This window comes from Zymoseptoria tritici, chromosome 4 (assembly GCF_000219625.1).
Source record: "Zymoseptoria tritici IPO323 chromosome 4, whole genome shotgun sequence".
NCBI classification, from domain to species: domain Eukaryota; kingdom Fungi; phylum Ascomycota; class Dothideomycetes; order Mycosphaerellales; family Mycosphaerellaceae; genus Zymoseptoria; species Zymoseptoria tritici.
Window position 1 is genome coordinate 140,753 of NC_018215.1, and position 24,126 is coordinate 164,878.

General features: G+C 44.3%; 3 protein-coding genes across 3 annotated transcripts; 1 reads left to right on the forward strand and 2 right to left on the reverse strand.

Moving 5' to 3' along the window:
• Positions 1–16,507: 16,507 nt before the first annotated feature.
• On the forward strand, positions 16,508–16,848 carry MYCGRDRAFT_103995 (uncharacterized protein; the record flags this gene model as incomplete). Its single annotated transcript, XM_003852754.1, has 1 exon — positions 16,508–16,848. A coding segment is annotated over one exon (201 nt), but the record flags the coding sequence as incomplete, so codon positions are not given.
• A 517-nt stretch (positions 16,849–17,365) lies between these two features.
• On the reverse strand, positions 17,366–18,097 carry MYCGRDRAFT_80260 (uncharacterized protein; the record flags this gene model as incomplete). The annotated part of the gene is made up of 2 exons (XM_003853549.1): positions 17,366–17,564; positions 17,620–18,097. The coding sequence occupies one exon, from the start codon at positions 18,083–18,085 to the stop codon at positions 17,771–17,773; it is 315 nt and encodes a 104-aa protein (XP_003853597.1).
• Positions 18,098–19,830: 1,733 nt separating this feature from the next.
• On the reverse strand, positions 19,831–20,698 carry MYCGRDRAFT_85500 (uncharacterized protein; the record flags this gene model as incomplete). The annotated part of the gene is made up of 3 exons (XM_003853548.1): positions 19,831–20,193; positions 20,248–20,468; positions 20,524–20,698. The coding sequence occupies 3 exons, from the start codon at positions 20,696–20,698 to the stop codon at positions 19,831–19,833; spliced, it is 759 nt and encodes a 252-aa protein (XP_003853596.1).
• Positions 20,699–24,126: the final 3,428 nt, after the last annotated feature.

The window sequence follows — 24,126 nt, forward strand, 5'->3', positions numbered from 1 at the left end:
CGATGTCCTGCTTAATAGCTTTCTAGGCGGGCTCCTAGTCGACCGGCATCTAAGTAGGACAGTTAGCAACAGAACACGCTAGAATTAACTAAACCGACCTACCTAAAGACAGTCCGCATTCTTGCTAGTTAGGCATCCGGAACACTTAGCCAGGATGTTGCCGGGTAGGGGCTTCTCTGCCGCAATCTAGCAGATCTTAGACAGGTCCTAGCCCTCCTTAACGCTAGAGAGGCATAACGAGCACGGATTCTCGTTCCACCTGCCAGCTCGGACTTTCTTGTAGTACTTGTCGCGAAGATAGTAGAGTGCGCCGGACATTATGCTAATCTAGTCGCAATGTTAGCTAATCTAGCGCTAATCTAGACCGTTCTAGAGCTAGCTGCTAGTACTTACTTTTAGTAGGTGTTTGTAAGAAGAGAAGAATTCGAGGGCGAGAAAGAGTGGTATATGCGCGAGGGACCTACTTTTATTTCCTAATCGGGACACCGAGCAGCTGGCCTAGCAACGTTAGCAGTTGGTAAATTAAACCTGCAGCTGAACGCTACTAAAGATTCGCGCACGCAACTAAGGTTAGTCGCACCGGGGGGAGGGGGGCAATGTAAGGATCCCCTTACGTAAGCGCAGTCTGGCCTTATCTCCCCTAAGCTGGGCCAACCTGGTTTCGAAGAACACAACAACGAGCTATCCTAGTTACGAAGAGCGCAACAGCGTACGGATTAAGGCAGTCCGATCTAGCTTGCCTCTTAATGCCCAACGATGAGGATCGAAGGGCCACGAAGGGACAGACGATCCCGCTTATAACGAGAGAAGTGAAGGATAGGGGAATAGAACCTAGCAGTAGCTGTGTATATAGCGAAGGAGGCTCTCCTCCTCCATTCCCTCCTTTAACGAATCGAGTCGTTACATTCTGAAACCTATTGTTCGATACTTCCCTACTTCAGTCTTTCCCTGCCTTATCACGAGGCAATCCTAACACTACTCCGTCTACGCAGTTGTTAGCCTTTATCTACTAGTACTATTCCTAAAAGATCTCCTTCTCGTACATCCTCTTAACGAGCACCGTACAGTCCTTCTTACCCTCGTCTGTTAAGGAGACCGTACCTTAAATCTAGTTAATACCGCGATTCTCCTCGACTATACGGCTAACCGTAAGGTCGATATGCTTAAAGGTAGTGTTGTCGCCCTTCTTAGTGCTTTTAGCGTAGTATAGGTACGACACTAGCCGGTGCTTATAGTTACCTCGCAGAAGAATATATAGCAGCTAGTATAAAATGTCCTAGCGGATAAGCTACTAGATCTAAGAGTAGCATATCGTGCGAAGCTATCCGTAGTTAGGCTAGCTATTAATTTCGCGCTAATGCTACAAGTACATATCTATTTCCTTATTAATAATCTTGCAAAGGGCCTTGTCCTGTCCGATCTACGCGAAGAGGGGAATATTAAGCGTGCCATTTCTCTTAAACTCGTGCTCCTCACCGGGCGTTAAGTATATCGCTTAGCGAGCCTTATTAAAGAAGCCGTTAAAGTTAAGCTAGCCGAGTTCTCTACGTAGGACGTTATTGTCGAAGCGGTACGGCCTAAGGAAGTCCGATAGTCGAGGCGGACGAGTATCCTTAAACTACATCTTATACGTCTCGGAACCTGTCTTTAGCTAGCTAAGCTTATACGTATCGTACTTAAGGGTAGTAAGTCTAAAGAGCGTATTGTTCTTTGCTATTATATTCCCGGTCTTTACCTTAATTCCGAAGTACCGAAGTAGGTCCCTCGCATAATTGTAGTATAGGAACGTGCACTTATCCTTTAGCTTCGTACTGTCCGGATATAGTAGCTATAGGCATCGAAACAGCTAGTTCGGGGTAGCAAGACGTTACGAAAGCGGAAGCCTCCTTAGGCTATTAATTGTAGCGATAATTTAAGGTAAGGCGTCCTTATAATTATAGGTCGTGTTCGTAGGTTCCGTAATAGGCATGCCGAGAGCGATCTATGTTTTAGTTACTGCCTAACTTACCGAGCGAGCCCTTCCCGTAGTGCGAATAATAGGAGACGCGTAGATACTCCCTCCGAGACTAGGGCTAGAAATAGATCTGCCGGAGTATAGTATTTAGGGGCGGCCGGAGCTACTCTCGGAAGGGGTACCGCGTATAGGAAGACTGCCGAGATTAGCTAGCTTTTCCTTAGTTTTAGACCGCGTACTTATAGCGGGAGGTGCTTCGATCTACTTCTAAGTGTTAGATCTAGACGCAATTTCCTTCTTCTTTCCCTTAGGCTTATAGGGCACTATCTACCTACGACTATCTATGCGCCGGTTATATATGTTACGCACGATATTAATCTACTCCTATATAGGGCGATCGATTCCTCCTACTTTAGCGACTATAGCGAAGTCCTTAGTAGTGTACTTAGTCCCTCTCGGATCCGAATAACCCTGTCCTACGCCCTAACTATACCGACGAATGTATTCTCGTAAAATAAGTATAGCTACTATCGTACCCTTATCGGACTACGTACTATACTTCGAAGGCAGCCTTCGAATCTCTTTTGCTATGTTCTCGGATTTATATACGTATTACCTTAGTTCCGGGTTTGTATCTATTACCTCCTGTCCCTATTCTTTTATAAGGGCCTCGTAAATAGCCTTCTTACGGTTACGGGTCTTCCTACTATCCGTAGCTACCTACACTAGCCTCGGATAAGTAGCTGCAATACTGTCCTGTCTAGTAATCTTCCCGGTTCCTAAGGTAATAGGGACCCGGTTTATCCGCACGAAATCCTATATACCTACTATAAACTCTACTACTTTTTCTAATCCTAATTCTAAGGTATTAACAATATCTAATACTACTCGCTCGCGGTCCGCGTCTAGTATACTCTTAAGGAGACTCTCGAGTTTTCCTAGCTCTCTAGTGTTCTACGTAGTCGAGAAGGCTATACGCATTTCTTTATTGTTTGTTAAGGGTGCGCTCCGGAGGCGAGCTAGGATGTTGTCTATGTCGGTAGTAGTATATATAGTTGCGCTCGTTGTAGAGGTATATTATGTGCGCTCGGTGCGCTTGTATCGTTTCGAAGCTGTTTTTGCGCTAATGCGCTTAGTTAGTATGTATGTTATATACGCTCGGCGCGCTCGGTGTTGTTTTACGCTAATACGCTCGGTTAGTAAGTATGTCGAGGGGGGAGGTGTAAGGAGATAGGAAAGAAAGAAGATGTAGTAGATGTTGTAGGGAAGTCGGAGATGTAGAGAAGATTAAGGCTGTTAAGTAAGGCGAGTAGGTAGAAAGCGGGTCCCTTACTTGTTCGTAAATTGTATGTTCGTAAATTATATACGTACTTATGCTCGTAATTATTAGAAGAGCTCGTAATTGTTAGGAAAGGCCTATAATTGTTATGTCGGTAATTGTTGTGTCGGTAATTGTTACGTCGGTAATTGTTACGTACGTAGGTGCTCGTATTAGTAGTCTCGTAATTGTAGCAGAATGTGCATAATTGTCTAGGAAAAGGTAGCCTAGCCCCTAAATGTCCGAAAGGGCGACTAAGCTTCGTAAATTGTAACTCCCTCCCCTTTAGGGTAGAGAAAGTATGTTTAGTACGCTCTAAACAATAGTAGATTAGCCGTAACTAGTAGAGACACCTAGGTAATGTTCTATCCTTCGCAAATGTTTACTAGACCCCTTTTTCTAAATAGTCTAGCAAATAACTAGGCCTATCCGGCAGCACTAGCCTTTAAAAGATGTCCTATACTTGTTTAGCTATGTCGGTAGGTAGGCGTCGAGGACGGAGATAAGGTCGTGCCGGGGGAGTCTTATTGTAGGCGAAAAGAGCTCCCTTTAATACAAAGAAATATATATGTCTCTTTAGGTAATAATAATGTTTACCCGAGAGAGCGAGCGGAGCCTTTGCTAGACTACCGGTCTAGAAAACAACTATAGTAAGCCGAGAGCATACGTCGCTATGTTTACTAGACCCTTAGTCTAGGAAACATTTTAATGCGAATTATAGCCGCACTTAGATTCTTAAGTACTATAATCGTTCTTCCGGGGACAGCGAGGATTCCCTTACCCCCTATACGATATTCGGAGGTCCGGGAGCCGGTTCTCTATACTATTTAGCGGTAGGGTCGTCGCCCTAAGCTAATGCCGGCTCTTTATCCTTACTCTTAACACTTATAAGCTATTTAGGGTTTAAGTCCCTGCGTGTTAGCTTTTCGAGCTTATTAATATACTCGAGGTAGTCTGTAGGGACTACCCGAAGCATGTCCCTAGACTATGTACCTTAGAGCTCTGCCTCGTCTAGCTCTATAATCTTATAGGTACCGGTGTCTAGGCTTATACTTATTACTCGGTAGGGCCCCTTCTATCGAAAGGACAGCTTCTCGTAGGTAGACTTTCGCTCGCCTCTTTTTAATAGCACGAGCTACCCCTTCTTAAGCGGCTTATTGTCGACATTATAGTTTATATCCTAGTACTCCTTCTAGGCATCTCGTAGCCTACGCTATAGGGCGGTAACTTCTCTAACATCCTTCTTAGAGCAGAAGATCTGCCTTACTCGAGCGGCTAGTAAGTCTTCGGTCGTACGAACCGTCTTCTAGTTAATCGTTTTCTAAGTGTCGTACTGTAGCTTAATAGGTAGGACAACATTAAATGTATAAAAAAGACTTGCTGGCGTACATCCCGTAGACCTACGAACAGTAGTGCGGTCTACCTATAGTGCTACGTAGAAAAAGGATCTCTAGCCCTTTAGCTTGCCCTACGTGCACTTTAAGAGGACGTCTAGGATGTTAGGATGTCTACGCTCGACTAGACCGTTCGCTTTAGGGTAGTAGGCGGACATACGACTAAGGTTTATATCTATTTAAGCTAGCAGTTTAGGTACATCGCCGTAGTTCTTAGGCCCTCTATTAAAGAAGATCCGGTTATAGGCTCTAGTGCGTAAGAAGACGTCCTTAAAAAGAAACTTCGCGACCTACTTTAAGCTTACACCTTAATTCTGCCCCTTATTTACGATCCTTTCTTCCGGCTATCTAGAGAGAGACTCCCTAGCTATAATAATGCTTCCGGAGCTATCGACATAAACGACGTCTATATACTACGACTCGCTAATATAGCTATTATATCTTAGGTGTAGTTCCGATATACTCGCTAGTCCGGACGATCGAAGAAGACACTTAGGGCACTTTCCGACGAAATCTCGGACCTACTTATATAGTCCCTACTAGTAATACCGACAAGCGATCTTTATATAGGTCCCTTTACGCCCTCTATAGCCGGAGGTAGGGTCCCTATAGAGGGTACGGATAATCGACTTCTACTTAGACTCCTTATCGATAACTCTATATAGCGGCTTATTAATTCTTTTCTAATACTATAGGCAGCGCTCCCTAACTAAGTAGCGAGATGCCCGTTTCTTAAAGGTATACTAGCTATTCCTGTTTACTCCTACCGGTCGTCGAAGGGTTAGGAGGTAGTATATTATATCGCGGTAGAAGTCCGAGAGGAAGCCGTTAATACTATTCCGAACAAGTTCCTCTTCTAGAGTAGGGGTAATCTCTTCGGCCTCGACACGATTCGCGTACACTATATATAGCGTACTATTAATTATTTCTTCGTAGTCCTACTTATACTCCTCGTCGATGTTATCGGACTAAGTACGCGGTCGTCGAGACAGCGCATCTGTAGCACTATATAGTCGGCCGGGAACATACTTTACATCGAAATTAAACAGTCGTATCTATAAAAGCTACCTTATTATTACTACGTTAGGTAAGTCGGTCGGTAGTCGGTTTAACTAATAGACTAGAGTATTCGCATTTAGCTTAAGTAGGAAGTAAATACCGTAGAGATAGTGCTTTAGCTTTTTTAATGCCTTTAAAACACCGAGACACTTAAGTTTCCTAGTATTAAACTTTCGCTCGTTCGGCTTCTAGATGCCGCTTTTATACCGAGATAGGTATCTTGTCTTATAGTTGTCGATACCTCGTTACATAAGGACTGCTCCGAACCTATCCCCGGATGTATTAATAGTAAGGATAATCTGTCCTCCCGAAACGTAGTCTATAGTCTTAAGAGCCGGTGTAGTAACGAGAGCCTTCTTTAATTTCTCTATCAATACGTTATGCTCGGCGGTCTAACACTAGCACACATTAGGCTTTAGTAGATTGTATAGCGGAGCTAACACCTATACATACTTCTTAATCTAGATGCGGAAGTATACGACTACGCCTAGGAATACTCGAACCTCCTTAGGGTTGTCTAGAGTAGGCTACTCGGTAATCTTAACGACTCGTACTTTATTAGGGTAACGGCTATACACATCGTAAACGTACCCGACAATTAGTACCCCTATCGAGAACTATCGCGACTTAAGAGCTAATATAGTAAGTCCGGCTCTCTTAATGTCGGTAAGGACTATGTTAAGGTTCGTAACATATTTAGCAACCTAACGTCGGATGCCGGGCTCGGTTTCCTCGTTATCGTACGTAGTGCGGGGACCTTTAACTCTAATGTCGTCTAGAAAGGGGCGAGCTCGGTAATTTATATGCTCCTAAAGGATAGTAGTTATAATCCTTTAGAACTAAGCGACCGAATTCGTTCCGCCTATAGGAATCCCTATGTGCCTAAACAGCCCGAGCAGTATATAAAAGGAGGTAAGGTCCCGACAGTACTCGGCTAGGGGTATTTAGTCGTATCTAGAGAAGAGGTCTATAAGCGAGGTAGTAGTGCACCCTACGAAGTCTACGGAAAAGGAGTCTACGTCCGGTAGCATATTAGCATCCCTTAGCGTAACACGGTTTACTTCTATAGCTAAGTTAATAAGTCGGTACTTCTTCTCCTCCTTCTTTTCCTAAATACGCTCCCCTTCCGGTATAGGGTCCTTAGCTTTTAGTAGCTTTAGGTTGTCTAGCTTCTTTTATACGATAAACTAGGGGTTCCGGTATGCACTATAGGATAGCTCGATTACTCTATTACGGGCTCGCTTACTAACTATCTATATTACTACCTTCTCGAGGGCTACGGGGATAGGGAAGTTCTTACACTACTAGGCCTTATATGGAATCGTACGGATCTCTACTAGTAGGGAAACATCCTCGTTAAGGCGACCGACATATAAGAAATCCTAAGTAAGAGACTTCTCTCGTCGGAAGAGACAGGCATAAAAAAGCTCAAGTTCTTTCGCCTTTAGTTCGATCGTAGTCTTAAAGCTGTTTATGCGTTTAGGGGTAAGTCTCGAACCCTTCTCGATGTCGGAAAACTTAGGGATAAGGTACTTATTGTCCTAGGGGTACGTGCTCGGTATAAGTTTAGCCTTATTTTTAAGACATCTCTACCGCTAGTTAAAAGTACTACTAGGGGGCTTACTACTAGTGTCGTAAATACTACTATTAACGGGTCTAATCTTGTCCGCCTTACGTTTGTATATAGTATATACATTCGGAGCGGATCCTTCCTCCTATTCCGCTTTACGCTAGAGGTAATCTAACTAGAGAATATCCGCCTACTTAATAAGCAGCGACGCTACTCGAGCTTATAAGGTAGTTTCCTAGACTATATCCGAGGGATTAATAGTATATTTTGTCGAAGTAATAGTCCGGAACTCCTCCTAAGCCCTTACTTTATCCTAGGTGCTAAGGAAATGTTTACTAGACCTAGGGTCTAGGAAAGGTTTCGGGTCGACTTCGACTAGTAGTCTCGTTCCGGACGACTATAAGTAATCCTCCGGATAGTTAAATAATGCTACCGCGTTACCGGGGTGTCGGTAGCCTACTCGTTTCCCGACTCCTCGGGCTTAGTCGTATAAAATGCCTCGGTCGGACCGTACCTATCTCCGTATCCCTTAACTCTAGTAAAGGTAATCGTTATTCTATCCGGTGTCGCGATTATACACTCGAGGGATCCGTCGTCGTAGTTTATAGATCTAAGCCGCACCTGTCTAGTCTATAGTCGGCCGAGAAGGAAAGGTGTAGTCCGTATAATAAGAAACGACGAGTAGGTAAGAACTCCTATAACCTCGATCGGTACCTACTCTATAATACCTAGGAAATCCGCATAGCTACTAACCGTATTTATCTATATTAGCCGGCAGGTGCGTATACTAACACCCGCTCGCTTTACCGTAGACTAGCTTATAATGTTCCCTTTAGATCCCTTGTTAATTATAGTACGACGCTCCTTATATCGTTTTAGACCGACAATATATTCTACAACGGGCGAGGGTATAATAATATAGTCTCGGTCGTTAAAGGACAATCTCGCGTCCCTAAGGTCTTCGTATAGGTCCTACATTAGTCTCGGGGGCATCGTAATATATAGCTCCTTAACTATAGGACCGAGGAAAGTAGGGTTATCGTCTTCTATCTCTTCTACGAACCTATTACGTACATAAAATCTAGAGGGCAGGATATGCTTAGCGGTAGTACTACTAAGTTTAAACTCGACTCGCACCCTATAAGAACGAAGCGGCTCGTCTATATCGTACTAGTATGCTGTAGTAGCAGTAATGTTGTCCTCCTTAACGATAATCGACAGCCCGGCTTCCTTAGTAGCTATTGCGAAGTCTTCTTAGTTCCGAGCATAGCGCTTAAGAAGTCCCCTAGCTACGGTAGGCGAGGCAGCGAGAAGCTCCCTAATAGGGATATTAGACGGCTACGCTAGTATCCTATCGAGTAGTACCTTTTCTATATTAAGCCGCTCTCGAAGGTAAATGTCCCTTCTCTAAGCACCCTTTCTAGTCGTAGTAGGCTTCTAGTTCTTCTTTTTCTTTAGTAGCGGGGGGTTAACGAAGCCCTAAGAAGGAGGGGTAGGATCTAGATCTATGCTTCTAGTAGGGTCCTAGGTCTAGCTGTCGTTTACGGACTACGGCTAGTTACCGGTATCAAATGTACTATTACTAGTAAGAGTGCCCTATGTCGACTACGAGCCTTCTTCGACTACCCTTATATACTCTTCTATATTAGGGATCTAGCGGGCATCGATCTTAATAGACACTGTCTTCTTTAGCTTTATAACACGACTAGTATTATTGCTCGGCTTAGCGGCTAGCTCCTTTCCCTTAGTCGTACTCGTTGGCCTAGTCGTAGCGTTCGTAGACAGAGAGTTAGTACGGATCTAATTTATATAGGGGGCACGAGGGTCTCGCTTATTAATATATACTACATTATTAGGGACCGTACTTCTAGCGACGATGTTGCACTAGTTTCTATTTATGTTCGTCGCTAGTGCGGGTCCTATAGGGGGACCTAAGCCTTAGCCTAGGTAACTAGGTTAAGCTAGTAACGAGGGTGCAGATTTTAAGGTTAGTAGAACAGGGCTAGGAACAAGTGCCGGGTTAAGAGGTATACTCGGTACACGTGTCCGAGGAGCAAAGGCAGCTATAGGTAGTTTATAAGCCGGCTAGTACTTCTTAGTATCCTCGAGATTCGTATCGGTAGGCTAAGTAATAGCCCTCCCCTATACTTTCTCGATAGCGGGAGCTATTATCCGGAGCTTAGGCTAATCCGCCTAGTTCCTAAACTATACCTTTCGTCTGTTAATATTACCTTCTCGTCCGATATACTACTTCTTTTCGCTGTCGCGGTATGTCTAGCCCGCACTTAGGAGGTAGTTTATGTACTTACATTCTTAAACACTATAACCGGGTTTAAAGTAATAAAAGTATGTATACTTAGAGGCTTCCTAGTAGAAGGGGTTCGAGCTACTAGACGACTAATAGGGCACTAGTCTAGGTCTAGCGACATTGTACGAGTAGTACTCGGGAGAATTAGGGGTGTTATTAGTATATAGTATAGCTATATAAGACTTTAGAAAGTCTCTAGGTAGATTAACAGCTACACGTACACTTCTCTTAGCTCTCGTACGCTTAATCTTAGCAATAGTTATCTTAGAAAGCTTTTTAGACAGGTCCTCTATGTCCGGTAGCTTCTCTTTTAGTACGCGTAACGACTAGACTCTATCGTTCGATGCATCTAGCTTCGGATACCTCTTCTTAGTCTAGTTAACAAGCTAGCTAGTAACCTGGCTCTTACCCTTGCCGTACAACTCCTAGTAAGCTATGCGGCTTATAACGTACTTAAGTGTCGCATCGTATAATAGAGGAAGCTAAGTATAGGAGGCTAGGTTCGAGACGTCTACTTCGAGCTTGTTTATAATTTCCTACCCTACCTCGGAGGGCAAGCCTTTAAGGAAGAGGTAGTATCGAGCGACTTCGTTATACTATTTAAGAGGTATCCTTTTCGAGACTGCTTTAAACGTTATAACGTACTAGCGCAGGTTATCCTTCTGTCCGGAGACATCCTAGACTCTTTCCTTTACGTATAGTTCTTCGAGGAAAGGGAGGCTTTACTTATATACCTAGCTATTATAGCACCGATAGTAGGAAAGAGCCTCTTCCTTAAAAGCTTCGTAGTTTTCGCTGTCGAAGCCTAAAAGACTCTTAAGCTAAGCTCGAACATCCGGCACCGAGTGTCGAGTAGTAAGTCGGATCCTTTCCCTATTAGGAGTGCGTAATCCTTTAAAGTAAGAATCGAAGAAGTCGGCTATAGTCTAGAAGAAAGTCGACGCATCCTTGCCGTTAAAGGATAGAGCACTAGGCTCTCTAGGGAAGGGTACGCGACTACGGTAAGTAGGGGCTCTATTATTATAAGTAGCCGCGGTAAGGGCAGTAATAAGATCTACGATGTTTATATTAGTAGGCTAGGGAGCGGGAACTATACTATAGGTCGCTATAGTAGTAATCCCTTCGGCTTAAGGGAGAGCCTTATTAGTCGACCCTTTAGTCGAATTAGTCGCAAAGCGAGCTGCTAGAATCCTATTACTATCGCGGAAGGCGCGAGCATCGGAAGGTGCCTAGATAGGGCTATTAGTTCCGGAAGCCTCGCCGGTACTTAGGGTATTACAGAGAATCTCCGAGGGAGTATTAAGATAGCTACGACGGGAGGGTCCGTCCGGGCCGTTATTAGGAGTGTTATTAGAAGACATCGTAATAGCGATATATAGCTTAGTGTCGCAAATAGGGAAATAGGAAGTAAGGAGTATAGATACGTGTTCGGAAGGCGTATAGGAAAAGGTTAGTAAGTCGTCGTCGATACCGGGGCGGCGGGAGTAGGCTATTTAAAGCTCTCGAGGGTTTACTAGACTATTAGTCTAGGAAACATTGTTACTACTAGTAGTATACTACAGCTAATTATGCCGTTTATATATAGCCTAGGGCTATATTCGATAGTCTCCTTAGTACGGGCAGGGTATAATCGTACGTTCCGGGCACGTAGAACGGCTAAGTATCTAGAAACTCGAGAATAAGGCGGGATCGCTTCTCGTGCGGTATAAAAGAGTCTAGGGTAGGTCTAGGGTAGGGGAATAAGGACTAGGGATGCGTCTAGGGTCCGTAGCTTAGTATTATTTGTTTACTAGACCCTCTTCCTAATTTAGTCTAGGAAACATCGCATCCTCGAAAGGTCGCATCTCTTAGACTATCCTAGCTAGCTAGAGCCGAGTACTACATATCGCATTCTCGTACCGAGAACCTAGTGTCGGTAGATCTAGGCAGGGCTTATGTGCTCCCTAGTTCTAGTATAGGGTTCGTAGCGATATTATCTACTATTGCCTCGGAAAGTAATACCGAAGAGCGGTCGGGCGATCGGTACGATAGGGCGACGTTTCTTAGGGTATTTGCGACGCCTACGCTATAATAGCTAGTTAGTCTCGTTTCTTATAGCTATTCTATCGAGAGCACGGGACAGCTTACGTAACCGAGTATTCTCTAATGTCTAGCATATCTATTATAGCTACTACGGCGGTCGGTAAAGTTCTCTAGGTACTAGAGGGCTCTTTTTCTACCCTGTTTCTCTTTCCTTTCTTTACGAGCGCTACGTATAGGGTGTGCTACACGCCTAGCCTACCTGCCTCGGTAGGTAGTCGGGCATAGGAAAAGCTATAGCTGTACGATTTTGGCCCTAAGAGGCTTGTTTTTACCCTATTTTGTATCCGCTAGAATCGATATTATCTCCGTAGTAGTGTCGCGTTTTAAAGGCGTGCAGCTAAGCTCGGTAGCGTAGTCGCTCGTATAGGCGTAGGAGCGATAATCTCTAATGTCTATTATATCTATTATAACTTCTACCGCGACCGGTGCGATATTCTAGGTACTTAAGGGGGCATATTTACTCGTTCGTCCTTCTTTTCGGAGCATAGAGGGCACTACGGGCCGCCAAACAAGAGATAAAATGCGGTCGCCGTACGCCTAGCCTACCTGCCTCGGTAGGTAGTCGGGTATAGGAAAAGCTATAGTAGTGCGATTTTGGGCCTAGGAGGCTTCTTTTCGCCCTAAATCGCGCTTATTATAGTCGATATGCTCTCCGCTATAGCGTCGCGCTTTAAGGGCGTACATCCGAGTCCGGTAGCGCGGTTATATATATTAGTGCGAGAGTACTTTATACCGAGCCTCTATACGATGTTAGTGTCCCTTTTTTATATACTCTTTTGCTCCCTCGGTTTCTTCCTTCTCCTTCTTAGGCTATATCGACGCGCTACTCGGCGTAGGGTATATAGCTCGGTAGGGTATAGGGAATGTGTCTATATGTTCGTATATTTAGGGTGTATTTAGTAGTAGATCTAGCAATGTATATATAGCGATTTGTGTATTAAGGTAGGGTGTATTCGGTAGTAGATCTAGCAATATATATATAGCGATTTATATATTAAGATACTTTATATTTTAAACTTAGACTTTAATCTTAGGTACTTAAGCCTACTGCCCTAGCTAAGGGGCAGAGGTATATCGTAATCCTTTCTTCGAGGGAGGGTATTCGTCGTATGCGTCGTAAGTACTCGTAAGGCGACCGGCGCTATTGTCGAGGTCGTAGCCGCTCCGTACTTCCGCACTGCTACCTATCCTTTATATATCCTCCTTCTCCGCTTTCGCGAAGGAAGGAGTCTTATATCGTCTACTAAAATGTAAGGGGGGAACTTCTAAAGGTTCCGATCTCCCGCGGATAGTAGTAGTACGGACGTACGGGGTAGTATAGGGGGCAAAAAGGTCGGTAAACTATACAATTAGAGTAAAAGGTAGGGGGGCAAAAGAGGTAGTATTAAGTGCTCTATACTATTGGGCCTTATGTACGTGTCGAAGGTCCTTCCGGAGGTGCTAGTAGTCGGTGTCCTAATCCGTAGGTGTCTTCTATAATCCCCCGACCTATACACGAAGCTAAAGCTAGATACAGACTATACGTAACAGTGCGATATTCCCTACTATAGTAGAAGGTTAATCTTACTCGGAATTAGCTAGTTGTTTAGTAGATGCTATAAGTAAGGGTTAGTTAGCTAGCACTATGTTTATAGCTACCTCGCGTAAGAGGTGTTGTTATAATTAACGCGTATATATACTACTATAGCTTCTTAGTCTTCTCGTTTTATAGCTTCTTAGTCGTCTTAATTTATAGCTTCTTAAGCCGGTAACATAGCTATTAATCCTTCGCTCTCGGATGCACTATTTACGTAGTTAGAATAGCCTCTATTACCTACCCCCTCTATGTTTAAGACACCTGCTCTACCTTCTCGAATAATAGCTCTAACGCTATTACGAACGCTATTACGAACGCCTTCGCTAGCCTTATAGGCTATAAGATCCTTATCGGTATTGTCTAGTATTAAGGGGAATAAGGGATATAAGGGATATAAGGGAACGCCGGAAGGTACACCGGCGCTAGGTATAGAGCCGCGATTCGTATAGGAAGATAAGGAGATTAAGGCCTTAATAAACGAGGTAAATAAGTAGTATAAGGCCGGCATACGTACTAATAGTAGTATTAAACTATAAGTATATCTATTTATAGTAGAGGCGGTAAAAGCTATTGCTCCGGTTAGTAGGCATAGGTTCTTTACCTTGTCGCCGTATATAACTAAGTATCGAGGCTTAAAGTAAGACTAGAAGATATAGAATAAGCTCTACAACTTATTAGGGTAGAACAAAGATCCGGTAACTAGCTGCCCTTATATAGCGCCGGAGGTTATAAAGGCCTATTAGGTAGCGTATAAGGGCTCGAAGAAGTTTATAACGAAGCGATTATAGTTCGAGGCTACACTAGATTAGTTATTTGCTAGTACTACTACTACCGGGGTTTATACTTAGAGTATTAACTCCGTTGTTAGTAGAAGCGGCGACATAAGTATAACGTAGGACGAGTCTTAAGGCGCCGTAGAATAAACTACTAATCGTCGCCGAGAGGCTAGTAAGCTAGCGAAGGCTAATAAGAGGCTTAAGGCGTCTTTAGCCTCCGACAAGTTATCTAGTCGCTTTAACTCTCTCGTCGATGCTATTCTACTTACCGGCGAGCGCTTAGTATAGCCTATAGCCGAGGATTCTATTAAGAGATTCGTATAGTCGAAGTCGAAGGTAGTCGAGGGGCTAAATGTTTAGTAGCGCTCTATAATCGTAAAGGAGATAATAAGGTAGGGCATAGACGGCGTATAGTTACCGGCGATCGAGGAGGTTTAGAAGGAGGCTATAGTTAAAGGCGTAGTTAAAGAGTTAAAGGAAGAACGGTCGTTTAGAAGAGCTAGATTAAGGAAGAAATCGAGTAAGTCTATAGGAAGTAAGGTCGGTAATAACTTAGCCGGTAGTAATTAGAATAAGTGCTAAGGATTCGGGAGTCTAGCGTTAAAGTTGTCCTTCGAATCCGCTAAGAATGCGGTATAGCCCTATATTTAGTAGTAGTTTATACTAAAACTAATGCTAAGAACATTTCTAATAGACTCGTACTATAAGAACGTCCCGATTGTTAAGCATCGGCTATAAACCGGTGCCCGTACCGTAAAATTCGTTAATTATACCGTAGATTCGTCCTTATCGCTATTAATACTACTACTCTCTTTTAACGCCTCCTTCTCTATTAAGTGCTCTTAATATAATACCTACATGTCCTCCGCTATCGCCTCGCGCCGTAATACTATCGAATTCTTTACCTCTCGACTCTCCTTAGCCTTAGTAACCTCGTCGTCGAACGGCCGCTAGTTCGTATCGTCTTCTACTAGCTCTACGCGCGGCATACTAGTACTAAAGTCTATAAGGATATTATAAAGAGCTACATAGGTATATACTAACTATACCTACGTCGCGATATCGAACGGTAGAGTAGTCTCGAATATCCTAAAGCGCCTCTTAAGGACACTAAAAGCCCTCTTAATAATATTACGTAGCGACGAGTACCGGAGATTAAACAACTCCTTCGCGTTCTACGGCTTTATACTAACTAGATACTACTCTCTTAGATAATAGCGTACACCGCGATATAGTACGAGAGTTATTAGTATATTCGAGTAACCGGCATCTACGAGGTAATAATACCCTTCCGGCGCGGTAAAGCTATATATTAAACGAGCACTAGTAAGCACTCGACTATCGTAAGTAGAGCCTTCCTATCTAGCTAATATAAACGTAAACCTTATTCTAAAGTCTACTACTACTAATATGTTCTACGATAGTATCCCCTTCCGATTCCGCTATAGTGCTTACTTACTACGTACGTATACGAAGATATAAGAGCCGTCGAGCGCTCTAACGTACTTGTTAAAGGCTAGCTAGTATTTGTATCCCTTACTCTTAAGCTCCTTATAGTCTATAGCCTACGCCGGCCTTACAACCTACTAATAGATATAATAGATAGCTTCTAGCACTTTATAGAATACTATACCGACCGTCGTTAGTAAATAGTAGAAGTCCTCTAAGGAGTCGCGGTATCGATCGTTATACGCTATAACGTAAAGGAACATAATTAGCTTCTCTTACTAGTTAATTAACCTATACTTAATAGTTATATAAGGCTCTACGAGTCTATATAACCGATTAAAGGTACGCTAGCTAAACCGCGTATATCGATATAATCGCTTGTTGTTAAGGAGTAGCCTATACATAAAGGCTCGTCCTTTATCGCTGTCCTTATATATTAACCGTACACCGGCTAATATAGAGTTAGTATAGTTCGAGAGCAGTACTACTATAATACTAGCCGCTATAACGACTCGATTCTACGTAATACGCTTCTGCTCGTCGGCTATAGTAAGGATAATAATAAGGAAGTCGTATATTTACGCGCGCGTAACGCGACTTACTTACGTTACTATAAGCCCTAGGGCTTATGTTAATATAAGCGACTTCTTAATTAACGCTATACCTTATAGAGTCTATTGCCGGCTCCCTATGTACTTGCAAACCTTGCTTTCACTTACGCGTAATTAAGAGGTTACTCTACTTACAATCTACCGGACAATAGTGTAATTTAGAGCCAAAATTGGATTACGTCAAAGCGTTCACGCCACTCAACTCATCTACCGGACTGGCCCTCATACAGCCCTGCCACGTTCCAGGAGCCGCCCTTCTGGATACAGGAATCAAATCCATCGTCAAGGATCGTGCGGATACCTCTGCTTGAGTGAGTCGCGCTATTTTACCCCCTGACTTGGCACGGAAATGTCAGTATTACCCTCAAGGTCGGGCACCACTTCTTGCTTCGGGCAGCAAATCCGTACGTGACGAACGCAGTTCTACGCCATGGCTCGGAAATTCTACATGGAGCGGACAGACAGGATGTGGCATTGTCTATGGACTGCTGGGCGTTGGTAATGATCATCAGGGAGATGTCAATGCGCACAGCAACAGTACATCATATCCGACGACGATCGCATGCAGGTTCAGCTGCAAATACAAGCTCGGCAGGCCAGTCAGTACCTGATTTCCGGATACAGACGTTGGCAGCCTGCCGCAGAAACAGTCCGGAGATTTGCGTGTAATCCCAGCAGAGCAGCGGCTCTCTGATGTCTATTGCGGCACGGACAGAGTGCCGAGCCTACATCGGCAATGGACATCTCTACCCGGTCAATAGCGACTTACCCGAGCGGCATTGGACACTGACAGGACTTTGGAAGTGGAATCGATCGCCATCTTTGGGTAGGTATCACGAAACTCCCGCTGCGCCTTCGCACCCTGGTGAATGCGGAGAAAAGTCCGATGGCGCGATCATGACCGCTTACCGTCAAACGTCCATCAATGTTCACAATATGCGCGATATTACGTGTCGTGTTCGGCCTGATGGTACAGAAGTCCTTATGCGTACAGGAAGTCGATGCAACAGGAAATACGGCTGGAGCCGATTACCCCCTTTGGTCTCTTTGTCCATCTTGGTCCAGGATACCTCGAATCCATCTTGGTTCGCCATGCCAGTTGCACTGCCGCTACACTGCCATTGCGGCAGAATGTCTGGTCTGAGCGATCATCAATGTGTCTGCTCCGCTCCGCCATGAGTGTCATACGCAAAAGCAGATATATAAACGCCCAACCTGTCCACCGTACAACTTTCTTTCCACATCCAAACCAAACAACAGCAAAGCAGCAAAAACAAAATCATCAACACATTCACGACCATCAACCTCTTTCAACACCACATCCTCCATTTCTACGACCCATTCAACGAAAACATGAACTTCTCAATCATCTTCGCATCGGCTCTCCTTGCTCTCTGCGCTTCGGCAAACCCACTGCCAAATTACTGCCAGGACCACTGCGAAGGCACCGTGTTCCCTTGTTCCGAGGTACGATCCTCTCGACCGTGCAGAAATGAGACGTGTACTGACTTTGCGTGAACAGTGCCCTCCTAGTCGTTAAGCGACCATCTCCTGGCAGGATGGTCCTCAACGATCAGGACTCGGCGTTCCTGGACCATCAGATCGTACATGATCTCTGAACCCATCCGCCACGAACGCAACTCGACCGCCGCTGCTCTCCTCTGCGTCCTCTATTATTTGCCACTTCCGACAACGATCGTTCCTTGCTGCTTTCCCCACGAATCATGATGCAATTCAACAATACCCACCAAATCTTCCAATCCAACAACCGCCCACCGAATACAACAATCAACCCACCAAGATGTCCAGCAAAGCTTCTCCATAATCACCACCATCCCGATATCGCCTGAGCCTTCCACGGTCTGCACGTCCCGCAGATCCAACGACCGGACGATGCGACCAACTCTTGCAAGGAGTGGGAGGAGAGATGCAGAAGGCTTTGCTTCCGAATGCTTGTGCACTGCCTTTACACCGCTCGAGAACTGCATAGTACTTTGAACCCAAAAATATACAAGAGCCGATAATATACATTTGGATGCGGCATGGAGTAGAATAGACGGACGCTGCTGTTGCAGTGCCACCCAAAAGTTTTATAGCAATAAAAGTTCTTTGTCTTTTCGAAATGCTTCTGTTCTTCTACACGCTTCTCGCTAGTATATCGCCGAACCTGAAATGCTAGAAATTGCCTAATCTGGACGTAAAGACATCGTGCATGTGGATCCTATTGCGAGCCTTGTTTGCTTTATTCTTCTATCGTCAATGGTCTTCCGGTGTGCACGATCTTGCACTGTGCTAATTGTATCAACATGCTTCGCTGCCATAGAGGATATCTACTAAAGCCTGTCCCGTTTTTAAGCAGCATGATGGCTCAATTTATGGACTGGTCACTTCTGGCAGCTTTTCCTAGCATCTATGTACGGTGTAATCTGATCAGCGCCAACCAATCATATGAAAGCATGTCCGTTGTGGTCTAGGTAATTAGCGCCCTTCTGCACCGGTCTTTGCCAATTGCTAACATTCCTCAGTGGCTAGGATTTCTCGCTCTCACGGTGCTTGCACTCAAATTCCGAGGAGGCCGGGTTCGTCTTGTCCAGAAACACTCCTTCTCGTTGATCAGCTGCTAATGTTATCATTAGGGTTCAATTCCCCGCAACGGAAATACATTCCAGAATTTTTGGCCTTGTTTTGGTCTATAAGCTTGGCTTTCCTAGCTGGGTGGTCGTCATTATTTTGCCAGCCTTGCCGAAGCTACAACAACATGTCGGATTCAACGGGACGCTTCAAACAGCTCTGTTGCAGACAAAGTACAGAGCATCGCACGTCGAAGTCGAAGTAGTCGAGGTCCTACTTGTCTTGATGAATTTCTTTCAGGTGGTCAGCGTCCGTAGTGGCTTCCAGTTGTTTATCCAACTCGTATCGCCTCTTGCTCGTGGACGTGCGGTATTGCCGGGTCGGAAACATGATGCCACTCGCGTGATTCGAATATTTAAGGCAAGGAGACTTCGAGGTGAGGTCGTGGTCGAGTCTGGAATGCGAAAGGGCACGGACGTCCCCTTACTCTCTCCCGACCTCACCTCCTGAGACGTCACCTCTCGACACCTGTCCTCACACAGGATCAAGCATTGTGCGCACCTTCTGGGCCGTGCCGGCACAAAGGTCGACTGCTGGATCATCGCCAAGAGAGCAGCCGTTCCAAGACCACACAGTCCCTGCGGTACTATGTTATGCGCCGCAAACAGCAACAGACAACGACCATTGCCTTTGGCCCGAAATGCCTAACGACGAGAGCCAACGGAATACTGCATCGAGAGTAGTCGACATGAGCGGAATGCGATGACTGTGCTCAACATAGATCTTGTGGACCTTCCGATGACTGTGAACCTGTATTGAGAGGACATGGCACTGACAGTCGTTGCAGTCCCTGGAGCATGACACGCCCATGCCAGGACTTGCGTACAACTTCTCGTCTTGATCTGTGGTCTCGAACAAGCGTGCCTTTAAAGAGAGCTCGTCTCCCATCGTCGATATGGCGACTTGACGACAGGTGATTACCGAGGATGGATTGACGAGCAGCAGAAATTGCCGGTGGCATGTTGCAGAAAGAGCTACAATACCTGGTGAGGCACCTTTTTCGCTGTCCAGGCCTGCGAGCATTTCCATTTTCCTGGCCTACCCTCTGTAGTGTCTCGTCAGGCAACGGATGCGGTATGCCCTCTGCCGCCATTCCCAAGCCTCATGGGTTCAATTCCCGCCAGTATTCCAGAGCCAGCACCTGGTCCATCGTGAGCCGGGCTTTGGGATCGAGGTTGGTCATCCCCGAAAGCAACTCCATCGCCGAATCGCCCAGCTCCTGTCCCCAGAGACGGAATCGAAGTATTGGCCGCTCCTTCACTTCTGCTTCGGCCATTTCGGAGGCGCTCCGTAGTGCGGTCCTCCAATTTTCATCCCTGATCTGCTGGTACAAACTTTCCGGAACTGGACCGAAGTAGCAGAAATGCTTGGTGATGATTTCTTGCTCTGGTGTGATTCCTGCCTTCACGAGATCCTGGTAATTCCTGAGGACGAGGAGCTCTCCTGCTCCCAAGGTGTAGATGTACTGTGACTCGTGATCAGACGACGGTGGTTGCTTTGCAAGTCTGGATGCCCTTACCACTAGTCCCAATGAATAGACGTCCGAAGCCCTGGTAGAAATGCCCGTTTGAGCCTCAGGACTGCGCCACATGGCATTGCCCACAGCGTGCGGCGTTAGGCGAGTCTCGCCTTCTTTGAGCTTACAGGCGATGTCAAAGTCACCTAATGCGACGTTGGTGACTGTTTTGTTGCCCTCGCTATCACTCTCCCAATCAACCAAGACATTGTCTGGCTTGATATCTTCCGCAGACCGTGTCAGCTCTGACAGTGATTGAAGTGTGCGTGCAGTACATACCGGCATGAATCCAGTCTTGTGCGTGAAGTTCCTGAACTGCCTCTGCAACACGTCGCATGATTCTTACTCGCTCATCTGGTGGAAAGGCGGGATCATTTTGGAGGAGCGCGAGCAATGTATCTCGAAAGTAAGGATAGACGAGGATGCACTCTTTGCTGTTGGAGTCCACGTGCATGCGGAGCGATGGAGATGCTGGTAAGTCATGTGCCATGCGTTGCGACAGATCAAAGAAGGGCTTCAATACTCGTTTGTAGACGAAGCTTTTGCCATGAGATCTGAACCAGCCAGTTAGGGAGCTCCAGAGTGGCCATTCGGTTCAAAGTCGGGAAACACTTTAGCGTAAAAACAGAATTTCAAAATCTCCGTTATAGACTACCTTAGAAGGCCTACGAGCACGAATACACCGCGAACACTACTAAGGACGACTCGTCAAATTTCTTAAAAATCTTCCGCGCGGATTTAGTAGAATTCTTAGTATATTTTTACTTTACTTTATCGCTATTAGCTAATGTCGTCCTACCGTCGCTATCCGTTCGTATTATATCCGTAGCCTATTCGTAAGTAATATTTAGGTTAGTACTCTTATTATTAGATGCCCTTATTATAATACGGCGGTTTCCTTACTATTATCGTTACTTTTTAGTATATTAGCTCTTAAAACAAATACCGCGCGCGCTCGGAAACCTCTCTCGAATAATATTACTACCGCTATTACTATTACCGACCGTTCTAGTATTGCTCTATCGTCTTCGTCTATATCTACCGTATCTTTATTACTCGCCGCGCGCTACGCGCCTACCTTTCCTACTATCGACCTTATTACCGCTATACGAGATATCGACTAAGGCGTAGGTTTAGACGATTTTAAATAGGTAAGGAGCGCTTCTAGGCGGTTTATAGAGCGTTCGTAGTACTAATTCGGCTTATAGCCTCTTATGTCCGTAGGCTAAAGGTATCGGTAACGCGGTTTAGTAGTCGTACTCGGATAAGAAGTAGAAGGCTTAGGAAGTAGAGGTACTAGCTATTAAGAATAGTCCGACCTCGAAGCGTCTAGTAATTAATACTCTATATATTCGCTATCTAGTCGTAAAGCGTTCGTAATACTAATATATATATATAGTACTAATCTCCGCCGCCTTAACTACGCTCGACGCTTAATAGAAGGTAACGAAGGTCGCATTACGCCGTCCCCTTACCCGCCGTAAGTTAGAGCTTCTTCTCCTCCTTTATAGTCTATTACTAACTTAATAAAGCTACGTAAAGATTAAGAGCGCTTATATAGTAGAGTTATAGGGTATAGGCTTATACGCTTACTACCGTTTTAGTAAGTTCTCGGTACGTTCTTAGCCTATTTATAGCTACGTCCGTACTCTAGACTAACTTTTTATAGTACTACTATACTACCTTCGAGTATAATAACGAGGAGGAAGATATCTCGAGCTTATACGACGCTATACGTAACTTAGAGGCGAGAGTTAAGAGCTTAGAGAATAGCCGTAGTAGGTTCGCTACTACGTTCGCGAAGTTCTAGGCTATCGAGGTACGCTATTAGTTCCTCCTATACTAGAAGTAGCTTAAGTACTTAATAAGGACGACTAAGATATATATAGCGGATATAGCGAATATATAGTATAAGCTAAACCCGGAGGAGGGCTACCTAAGTATTCTAGATGTCGTCGCCGACGATCTTAAGGCTAGCTTATAGGGAATTAAGGCTACGTACGCTACTAAGGAAGCTACTAAGGTAGCTACTAATATAGCTATTCTAGGGGGTATAGTAGTATCTATAGATTTATAGATACGTTCGGAGCTCGTTTAAAGGAGGCATTCGCGACGCCTAAGGTCGTTAGGTAGTATAAAGTAGGCTAACGGTTAAGTTATAGTAATTCGATTAATTCTACGCTCTTAAATTAGCTATAGAGGTGTTTATTCGCTATTCGGAGTCTGTCCGTAGAGGGTTCGTAAATACTATATCTCCGTTTAGGGTTACGAATTAGGGTTATAGGTCTCTTATATATATAATATCTACTATTTAAGGGTATTATAACGGCACTTATTAAATATAATCTATATATTTAATATACTTAGACTAGCTAGAGAGGCGTTTAGCTATTATTCGGGGCTCGTTCGTAGTACTATTCGTATATATAATATCTTATAGTTTATAGTTAGCTAACTTCTATATATCTCGTAACTTATAATCGACCTTCTATATATCTACTACCCTTTACTTATCCTTCCGATTATACTATATAGCCCTATAGTTATTTAGTACCGGTCCGTAACCTACTAATACTTACTTGTCCCCCTAATCGATTAGTAGTTATTAGTTATTCGATATAGTATAATAGTTAGCCTATAGGTTATTCGGTATAGCTTATTTATATATTTACCGTCGGCTAATGTTTGCTAGGCTTAATAACTCCGTACTACTACTATCCTTTTCTTATATATATACCGGCTAACCTCCCTATCCTTTATTCCTTTTTCTCTTATACCGTATCTAATATACTAATCTTCTTATATCTTAACTAATAAAATAATCCTTATATAGCTCCTTTACTAAATTATTAACACCCTTTATACTATCGCTAATATATAGGCTCCTTCGTAGCCCTACCTTATCCCCTCGGCCGATCCTCGCTATAGTACCTCTATCCGTCGCGGTAACGGTTAGTATTTATAAATACTATATCTCGGCCGTAATAGCTATACCGACTTCTACTATACTTAACGCCTTAATGCCGAAGGTAGCATCGAGGGATATATCCTCTTCGACCTTTAAGATCTAGGTACTAGCTTTAGGGTCGGGGTAGCGTAGTTCTAGTAACTTAGCTAGGGAGGTAAGTATTATCCGCTAGACGAGGTTAAGCTAGAGCTTAAAGACTAATACTACGAGAACGGCAACTATACTATTTAGAAGGATATTAATAGGCTAGAGCGTTACTATACGTAGCTCGGACTTTAGCTATAGCTAGCTAACGTAGCGTTAGTACTAGCTATTAGCCTACCGTAGGATAATAGTATATCGACGTAGGCAAACTAGATTACGTCGAAGAGAGATAGTTAATCGAAGGGGCGGTTCGGAGGGAGGTTCGGAGGGAGGTTCGGAGGGAGGTTCGGAGGGAGTAGTAGTAATAAGCTTTAATTTAGGGGTTATATATCGTCTACGAGTACGGAGGGAATAATTATAACGAGCTTTAATTAAGAGACCGTCTATCGTCTAGTAGACTACTAGTTCTTTATTAAATAGTATACGTATATTGTCGGTAGTTACCTTTATAGCTACGCCGAAAGCCTTAAGCTTCTTAGCTATGTCTACGTAGAACTAGAGTACTTCTTCCTTATCGAAGTTTACTACGTAGGTACGAATTTTATTAATACTACTAAAGGTGTTACCGTTATATTAGATAGGGGTAATTAGTACGCCTTATAGTATAAGCGCGAGCGCCTATAAAGTCGAGTCGGCTATCGAGGCCGGTTATAAAGAGGGTAGTAAACGAGGATGTTAATAAGGGGGTTATAGTCGTAAAAAGTAACTCGAGAAAATGTATAAGAACTACTAGTAGGAGAAAATAAGGCTAGCCGGCTACTCCCGATTAA